The 9,281-nt window shown below is 58.0% G+C and overlaps 1 protein-coding gene across 1 annotated transcript; it reads left to right on the top strand.

The window, feature by feature from the left end:
- Window positions 1-1,013: 1,013 nt before the first annotated feature.
- On the top strand, window positions 1,014-8,166 carry LOC308560538 (myosin regulatory light polypeptide 9-like). The gene is made up of 4 exons (XM_081144538.1): window positions 1,014-1,153; window positions 4,209-4,418; window positions 6,367-6,528; window positions 7,402-8,166. Exons 2-4 carry the CDS (start codon window positions 4,235-4,237, stop codon window positions 7,572-7,574), a joined length of 519 nt encoding a protein of 172 aa, XP_081000664.1. The 5' UTR covers window positions 1,014-1,153; window positions 4,209-4,234; the 3' UTR covers window positions 7,575-8,166.
- Window positions 8,167-9,281: the final 1,115 nt, after the last annotated feature.

Here is a 9,281-nt window from a genome sequence, read left to right as displayed (position 1 = left end):
CCCTCTCGCTCTCCCCCCTCCTCCCCTCCCCCTCCCTCTCGCTCTCACCCTCCTCCCCTCCCCCCTCCCCCACCCTCTCGCTCTCCCCCCTCCTCCCCTCCCCCTCCCCTCCCTCTCGCTCTCCCCCCTCCTCCCCTCCCCCCTCCCCCTCCCTCTCGCTCTCCCCCCTCCTCCCCTCCCCCTTCCCCCTCCCTCTCGCTCTCCCCCTCCCTCTCGCTCTCCCCCTCCCCTCCCTCTCGCTCTCCCCCCTCCTCCCCTCCCCCTCCCTCTCGCTCTCCCCCCTCCTCCCCTCCCCCCTCCCCCTCCCTCTCGCTCTCCCTCTCCCCTCCCCCTCCCCTCTCTCGCTCTCCCCCTCCCCTCCCCCTCCCCTCCCTCTCGCTCTCCCCCTCCCCTCCCTCTCGCTCTCCCCCTCCCCTCCCTCTCGCTCTCCCCCCTCCTCCCCTCCCCCCCCTTTCCCTGTCCCCTCCCCCTCCCTCTCGCTCTCCCCTCCCCCTCCCCTCCCTCTCGCTCTCCCCCTCCCCTCCCTCTCGCTCTCCCCCTCCTCCCCTCCCTCTCCCTCTCGCTCTCCCCCCTCCTCCCCTCCCCCCCCTTTCCCTCTCCCCTCCCCCTCCCTCTCGCTCTCCCCTCCCCCTCCCCTCCCTCTCGCTCTCCCTCTCCCCTCCCCTCCCTCTCCCTCTCCCCTCCCCCTCCCCTCCCTCTCGCTCTCCCCCCTCTCCCCTCCCCCCCCCCCAGGCACGGCGCGGGGCAGTGGGGCCTCGGGTGGGAAGCTGGCGGCTGGGGTCTTGCGAACCGGAGGCGCCGGGACAGTCTGCCTGCCTCGCTGGAAAGGAGGGGGCGGCCCAGATAAATCCCCCTCCGCAGGCCGTGGGGCGGACTCACCTCATCACCTCCCCCATCTGCCACGGAGCGGGGAGCCCCTAGTGGCAGGAAGCCCCATGGGGGAGTCAGCAGTAGCGCCCCCGCCCCCCAGCCGTGGGCAGAGGCCAAATACGGCCGGACGGGCTGGCGGCCCCGCCCCGCGGCGCGCATTCTTAGGCCTTGTAAGGCGGGGATCCGCGCCCGGCCCCAGCCCAGCCCTGCCCCTCGGCCCGGGCTGCCCTCGGCTCCGCACCAGCTCCACGCACCGACCGAAAGAGTGCCTTCCCCGCGCCAGGTGGGTGCCGCCCGGTGGTCCGGGGAGGCGGCCTGACGGCGGGGCTGGAACTTGGGGCGGCCCCTGGGCCGGAATGCCCGAGAGTCTCTGGGCGGGGACTTCGGGCCGCGAGGTGGCTCGGGTCCGACAGGGGTTCTGGCGGGGGTCGGGCAGCAGGGGACTGTTCTGGGTTCTGGGAACCAGTGGTCCTTTGGCAAAGGAAGACTGTCGGCCCGGCCCTTTGCTGTGGAGGTAGTCGCCAAGCCCAGCGCTGCGGGGTGCCCGGGAGTAGGGGAGGGAATTGTGGTCGCAGGTGTTCCCTGTCCCAGCAGACCCATGTGTGTCCCAGACGGGAAACAGCCCTGTCAGGCTCCTTGAGACCCCTCCAGAGCATCCTTGTCCTGGGGCAGGAGGGAGGGATGGATGGGGTAACCCCACCCCATAGGCACCAAAGCTGTGTGCCATGCATCTGGGCTTCTGGGCTCTGGGCCATCTGCCCATTTGTGCCTGTTGGGTGGGGAAGGCCTGCCAAGAGCCCTGTGGGCTCACCCCTAGGGGGGGAGCTCAGCCCTGGGGGCTGGACAAGAGACTTGGGTCCTGCTCTTCCCCAGCCATCCAGCTACTCTGGCTGCTCTTAGTCACATAACTCAGCCTCAGATGCGGTGAGTTGAGGAGCAAGGCATCTGGCACTGCCAGCCACAGGGACCATGAGGTAATGGGGGACACAGGCCTTATCTTTGCCGTTATGGGGAGAAGGTGGCATCTAGTTACAGCCTAGCCAAGTAATAACTACATCTGATCCCTAGTGTCCAGGATCCCCAGTCAGGGCAGGTGATGGCTCCAGGGCTAGGGGCCCAGCCTGTCTCTGACCCCAGTCCCTCAACCAAGCCTAGAAATTGTCTCTGGTCACACAGAGCCCTCAGCTGCCGCAAACCCACCATGAGCCTCTTAGGGTATATGTTTCCTTTGCGATTCAGGCCTGGAGGGCACCAAGGACCATTTGCCACCCACTGATCCAAGCCTAGTCCTGGGGTCCTGGCTTCCTATTTGACTCCACCCCTCTCATGGGCACTCCACTTCCCTTAAGTCTCAGTTCTTTTAACTGCACAGTGGGGCTCCGCACCTTCCCTACCTACCCTGCTTCCCAAGAGTTTTAGAATGGACAAACTGTAAAGTTCCATGCTCTCAGCTTTGAAAGCAGAGTGGCCCATCAGAGCAGTGGCCACTCCTTCCTCTGGCCATGGCTTTCTCCTCCTGGCCATGTCTGCTCTAGAGCTTTGCAGACACAAGTGGTGATGACCATCACAGCCTCTGTTGGGTGCAACGGACTTCTCCTTGGCTGCCTTCTGTAGGTGTCATCAGTCAAAATTCCCAGAACACTAGGCTCAGGGAAGGACTGGGCCCCTAAAAGCACTAAACCACAGGAGAGGATGGTACTCCCTGCCTCTGGCACCATGCCACTCATGGGTGTGAAGGGCTTTTGTCTACCTTCCCCCAGAGCATGTGAAGGCCAGGTGTGTTGGCCAAGTGGGACACAGCAGCCAGTGTCTCATGACTAGAGGCAGCTGTGGTCTCTGGGGAAGGACTGGGGCTGGCCAGGGTCCCAACTCAGGATGTAAGATCTCAAAGGCCAAACCCTGAGAATGACTTGAACATGATCATAGGACAGAGGTCTGGAGACAGCTTGAGGAGCACTCACAACCACATGATTTGGGATAAAAAGAAAAGCAGAGAAGGCTTTCTGGAGGCTCTGGATCAAGGGGCTCAGCACAGAGGAAAGAGGGGGCAGCAGCCTGGGCCTTGGCCAGGCCCAAAACAGCCCCAGCTGAGGGGCACACAAGCACTCTGTCTTTAGGGGCAGTCCCCATAAGCCATACAAGGGTTCAGGGAAAAAGCCCCTTGCTGGGCCTTAGTTTCCCCATCTGTACAGTGGAAGCAGTAAACCAGCCACAGTTGCCCTCATAGTCATTCAATAAACAAGCATCTGTTGGCCTCACTGTGGGCTTTGGTGTGCATCCAGATTTATGGCAGCCAGACTGACTGAGGAAGAGACCTTTATGTGCTGATTGTCAGAGCAGAGGTGGGAAATTGCTCCCCAAGGGTGTCTCAAGACCTGGGCTGGAGAAGGAAGCACATCCCAGGGGGAAGGAACAAGAAGGAAAGTCTGGGGGTATCTAGGGTACAGCTAAAGGTCTAGCTGAGCAGGATCTCAGACAGCAGGAGGGACACAGTGTGGGCTCCCGTGGTCAACCAGAGAGAAGGGCCTTAAATACCAGGCTGAGAGGCCCAGACTTGCTCTAGGTGGTGGCAGGAACCTTGGAGGGCTTCAAGGTGAAGTGACAGGTGCTGGTCTCAGTTTGTATGAATGGGAGAGACTAGCTAGAGGCTAAAAGACCAGGTCTAAACAAGGGTGACAAGAAGCTGGGGTTCTCAGCCTGGGGGAGCCTCATGCCCCTATAAGCACTGAGAAATGAGAACAAGGAGTGGGGCCCAAATCAGTCTGTCACCCACCTAGGGGCTGGTCCAGTGTGGGCAGCTGTGGGGAGGGGAACCCGCCAGAGCACTGGCCTTTCAAAACCTCCAGAGCCTGAAGCACAGAGGGATGGGGAGGAGGAGAGAGGAAGAGGAATGTCAGGAATTCAGGGCCACAGATCCAGCTCCTTCCTGCTGAGGATGGCAGGGAGCCCCACCTTGTCACTTGAGAGATGGACAGGGTGTAAATGCTATTAAGGATTAAAGGAGATAAGCACAAAAATGGTTGGCATGGAACCCAATCCTAAGCGTTTTACCCAGTCACAGTAAAAATAGCGTACTCCAGCCTGGCACCATTCCAGGCACCATTCTCGGGCACTAAACCAGTTAATTGCTCTTGCTGGGCCCTCCTCATGTCCCCAGTGCCAGATGAGGAAACTCACTCACAGGCAGAGGAGGTTGTTTAAGGGCCTTGCATGTCTGCTTTGGGATGAGCTGAGTGGCAAGAGCCCCAAGCCTGTGGGAGGCCTTGGATGCCAGGCCCCCACTGGCAGCCGGTCTGGCCCAGGGTCACAGGCTCTCCCTCCACATGCACTTCCTGCAGGGAAGCCCCACCCACCTGAAGCCAAGATGTCCAGCAAGAGGGCCAAGGCCAAGACCACCAAGAAGCGCCCACAGCGGGCCACATCCAATGTCTTTGCGATGTTTGACCAGTCCCAGATCCAGGAGTTTAAAGAGGCCTTCAACATGATCGACCAGAACCGAGATGGCTTCATTGACAAGGAGGACTTGCATGACATGCTGGCATCACTGGGTGAGCAGGGATGGGGGGGGCTGTCTAAGTGGGCCTGGGAAGGGAGTAGGCTATGGGTCTGCTCATCACTATGGAGCATTTCCTGTGTAGTCACATGTGGTACCCACCCTGGAGAGTAGATGCCATTACTTTCTCCACTTAACAGATAGGGAAACTGAGGCACAGCAGTTTGGCGCTGGATATGAACCCAGACAGGCTCACTCCAGGGCAGAACTGCCTCAGGGAGATGTGTGGATTGGGCTGCCTTGTGCCATTTCATTTAAAGAAAGGGGTCAGCGACTAGAAGAAAATCTCAACTGCACAGACATTCTATTGTATGGATAGGGAAACTGAGGCCTAGAGGGGAGACCAGAGCACCTCTCTGCTCCTTCAGAGGTCACCCGTGCCAGGCTCTCAGAGCCTCTCTGACTCCAGTGACTTCCCCAGAATCAGAATCTTAGAGCTGAAAGGGCTCAGAAATCTAATACAATTCCCACTGCTCAGATAGGGAAACTGAGGTCCAGGGGCCAGGCCTCCAGACACCACCACCCTAGCCTGTGGCCCTGCCCCACAGCCCTCCTCACGTGCAGTCCAGTTCCTGGTGCCCCCTTTATCCAAGTGGGAACATCTCCCAAAGCTCTAGGGCCACATAGGCCTGTGTCATTCCCTGGCACTGCCCCTCACAGCTGGGTAGCCCCACTTGGTGCCTGGGGCCCTCATGCACTCCCAAGGGGTCTGATGGGAAGACTGGGCAACCCTGAGTAGGAGGGCTGACATCAGACACATCCCACCCTGGGTGCCAAACCTCTCCCAGCTTCCAGCCAGACTCACTTGAAGGTTTCCCCCCCAAGGAAGTCACGAGGGCAGAGAGGAGGACTGAGGCCTGATGAGGGGAGGGGCTTGTGGGTCCTGATGTCACAGCTCCTTCCAGGCCTCAGCCATCTGTGGGGACATAGCAGGGTGAGTGAGGCTCAGATGAGGCAGGGACACAAAGATTCCTTCCCATTTATGCAGCAGCACCCCACACCCAGGGCCCTAAACCCCAGAGACTTGATGACAGCCCCGGGTGTCTACACAGAAAAACCCCACTCCTGTTTGTAGCTCAGGTCAGTGAATCCACTGATCAGTCATGACTTCTGGTTAAGAACATCACCCTCAGGTTAAAAAACAAGAGCAGCAAATAAAATAACAAGAAGCTCTGCAGGCATTAAATCTTAAATCTTTGCAATCTTAAATCTCATGGCAATTCTATTGGGTGGATGTGACTATCATTCCCACTTTACAAATGAGGAAACAGAAACCCAGAGAGGTTAAGTAATTTGCCCAAGGTCACACAGCTCCTAAGTGGTAGAGCTAGGATTTGAACTCAGCAGTTGATATGAGTCCATAGGGCTGTGCTAATCATTATGTGCATTTTACAACCATTGCCTTCATCATCTTCATAACTCTCCTAAGAGACAGGGGAAACTGAGGCATAGAGCCTATGTGAAACCAAACCTCACTGTTTTAACCACTTTTGAAACTACGTGGAATCCAGGGTCTAGCTGCCTAGGTTTGAATAACGGTTTCACTCTTTACTTGCATGTGACCAAAGTCACCTCACCTTTGTGCCTCAGTCCACACCTGTGAAGTGGGTACAAGAATACCGACCTCGCAGGGTGATGCCAAGTTAAATGCAATAAGGCAGGTGAAGCATTAGACACAGTGAGCAGTCAGCAAACAGTGGCTCTTCCATGTTCAAGAGCACTTCCCATCTCTGATATCCAGCCCAGTGGAGGAGACTCATCAAGGCCCCCAGGAGAACCCCAGGGAGGGAGCAGCCAGCCAGCTGGCTGCCCAGCAAGATGCTTGACAGTTTATAAAACTTCCTACCACCTGTCTGTAGGACCTTCACACTGGGCCATGGAGGGAGGGTCAGGGAGGCGGACAGGGGAGGACAGAAACAGGCACGAATGCCCCACTCGTACAGGGAAGAACCCCACGGACGAGTACCTGGAGGGCATGATGAGCGAGGCCCCTGGGCCCATCAACTTCACCATGTTCCTGACCATGTTTGGGGAGAAGCTGAATGGCACGGACCCCGAGGACGTGATCCGCAACGCCTTTGCCTGCTTCGATGAGGAGGCCTCAGGTGGGCAATCTCCTGGAGGCCTGGACAGGGCAGGGCTGAGCACCTCACCTAGGGTACCCCCATGTATGCCAGTGGAGCCGGGTCATGCTAGGCTTCAGGGCCCCTGTCCCCACAGGCCAGAACAGAAACCACCCCCTGTTGGTTTTGGCACCAGAACTGTAAGAGACACACTGCTCTCTCCCCAAATGCTAAACCCAAACATCCACATTCCCCAAGGCTTCCCACTTAGTTCACCGCTAGCCCAACACTCTGTCTCTGCTTTTAGATCTCTCCAGAAACCAAACCATTCCAGGCCCTTTTGGCCAACAAGGTACAGAAACCAGCCCACATCTTCAAATCCTCAGAAGGACTTCCTGTCCCACAGCTAGTTTTTCCCAGGGACAGGCCAGAGGGAGGCTGGCAGTAGTAGTTTCAATAGTTTCTTGGGGACCACAGGCCTAAGTGTGCTCAGAACATTTTCCACTACCTTCACAGCACTGTTTTCATCCTCATTTTCCAGTTCAAGCAGGTACAGAGAGGGTAAGTAACTTACCCAAAGTCACACAGCTAGGAAGAAGGGGGATCAGCATTCAAATTCAGGCAGTAGAACTCTGGGGCTCATGCTCTTAAAGCAGGACATACCAAGCCCCCCTACACTCAGCCCCAAGTTCCCCACAGAAATACCTCGCAGACCTACTGCAGAACTCTTCCTTCTGGGGCCCTGACAAGCTCAAACTGAGCAGAGTCCAGGGCTAGGTCATTTCCTGTCCCCTCCCCCACACACACACCCTGCTGCAAGGTCTACAAGGACAGGTTGGGGGCTGAGGGGGTAGGGGATGTTGGCTGTGTCCCAGCTTGAGTCCCTGTGTCTCATGGACCTTGGTCCGCCCCCAGGTTTTATCCACGAGGATCACCTTCGGGAGCTGCTCACCACCATGGGCGACCGCTTCACAGATGAGGAGGTGGACGAGATGTACCGCGAGACACCCATTGACAAGAAAGGCAACTTCAACTATGTGGAGTTCACCCGCATTCTCAAACATGGTGCCAAGGACAAAGATGACTAGGTCCCCAGGACCCCATGTCCAGGCCCCGTCCCAGCCACCTGCTACCCACACACACAGCCTGCACCTGCTCCATGCCCACAGGACCCTCTCAGGGGAGTCTCCCTCTGAGGGGTTAGGGGCCCAGCTCCCAGTGGAGGAAACAGGCCAAGAGAGAGCAGTGCCAGGCAAGGGTCACACAGCCACTGTGAGGCAGGTGTGCCCACTGTGACCCTCCAAGAAAGTATCATCTAGATCTAGGGAGCTGGGCCAGAGGGCTGGGTCTGGGGGTACCCAGGGAAGGTCTGGAAGGAGAGCCCAGGCTCAGTTGTTGCCTGCCCATTCCCTGGCTGTCCCCACAGGAAGGGCCCTGGTGTCCGGCTCTGGGACACCACTTCACATGCACCCCATGCAGGGCATGAAAGCTCTTTCCCAGACACTGCCACAAACTCACAAACCTCACCACAGTCCCTTCTCCGAGGACAGGATGACAGAGCCCTCCCCTCTGCTCTACCCCAGAACCACCCCCATCCCACCGGGTGTGTGCCCCAGACATGCTGTAGGGTAGAGCTCCTCCCAGGAGAGGCGGAGTCTCTTAATAGAAGGCTGAGCACTGCTTTGGGTCCGTGTGTCTGTGGTCTGTGAAATAAGGGACCCCCTAGACTCCAAACAACCTCCCACCCTCTCCTCCCATCCCCAGTGGCTGCCGATTCCTCCCCTCCACCCCCCACACCCAAGGTTCAGCTGAGACCAGACCAGCAGTGGGGAGTGGACAGAGGTGCTGCAGGAAATGCCCTCCTGGGAGGGAGGGGGCTGAGTGGGGAGGGCCCACAAGAATCACCATAGCAAATCCCAGTGGAGGGTTCTGGGCCTCTGTGGGGGCAGGGGTCAAGGTCATGCAGCCTTTAGGACTAGAGCCTAGATCTCCAGGGTCACCTCAGTGCTCCTAGAAAAACAGAGACTGGAAACTGAGAAGGGCATGTCCCAGTAGCTCAGAGATGGAGGTGGGAATGAGCTGGTTTAATGGATTCCTGAGGTCAGCTCCAGGCAGCCACCAGGACTGCTCTGTACTGCACCCACCATGGCTAGAGGATCATTTTAGCCACATGACTAGCAATACAACCAGCCACAGCTTTTTACATCCCACATGCAATGAGGCGGGCAGAGCTGGGATCCCTGTTCATTTGAATGGTGGGGACACACAACAGTGCCTGGGGCTTAGGAGGAGTGGAAATATTGGCGGAGTGAACAGAGAACTAAGAAGGGCAGGGACTGCCTAAAGTCACTTAGTGTATGTGGGGCACAGGGAGGACTGGACCCCGCCTTCAGGACCCTCCATGGGGCTCAGGCCAGGACTGGACACATCCCACCTTACCCCAACAAAGAACCCCACAAAACCCCTCTTGCCTCCAAAGTGAGCCCCATGAGTCCCTGACCTTAACTCCACACAGAGCCAGCTCCAAACAAGTTCCAACTGGGCCCCATGTACTGCCCCAGGCTCAGTCCCAACCACACCCTTGACCCTGGCCCCAGACTGTGGTCCCTGAGTGACCCAACACTGAGCTGCAAGCTGGCCCTGAGGGGAGTCCCAGAACCCTGGTCACGCAGGCCTGACACCAGGGTCACAGGTCATTCTGCAGAGCCACCATGGAACCAAAGGCCTTCGAGGAAGAAGGCTGGGACATGTGGTTCCCTAACCACATTGGTTAAGGGATAGACAAATTTATCAAT

The sequence above is a fragment of the Miniopterus schreibersii genome, assembly GCF_964146895.1.
Source record: "Miniopterus schreibersii genome assembly, chromosome: 8".
Taxonomy (NCBI): domain Eukaryota; kingdom Metazoa; phylum Chordata; class Mammalia; order Chiroptera; family Miniopteridae; genus Miniopterus; species Miniopterus schreibersii.
Note: the sequence above shows the minus strand (reverse complement) of the source record. Positions and strands in the feature narration are given on the sequence as shown.

Excerpts from the sequence above, each read along its gene's own strand:
- LOC308560538 (XM_081144538.1), top strand. The coding sequence starts at position 4,235 with ATGTCCAGCAAGAGGGCCAAGGCCAAGACCACCAAGAAGCGCCCACAG. Across the intron at positions 4,419-6,366 it reads TGACATGCTGGCATCACTGG|GGAAGAACCCCACGGACGAG; the intron begins GTGAGCAGGGAT and ends CCACTCGTACAG. Across the intron at positions 6,529-7,401 it reads CTTCGATGAGGAGGCCTCAG|GTTTTATCCACGAGGATCAC; the intron begins GTGGGCAATCTC and ends GTCCGCCCCCAG.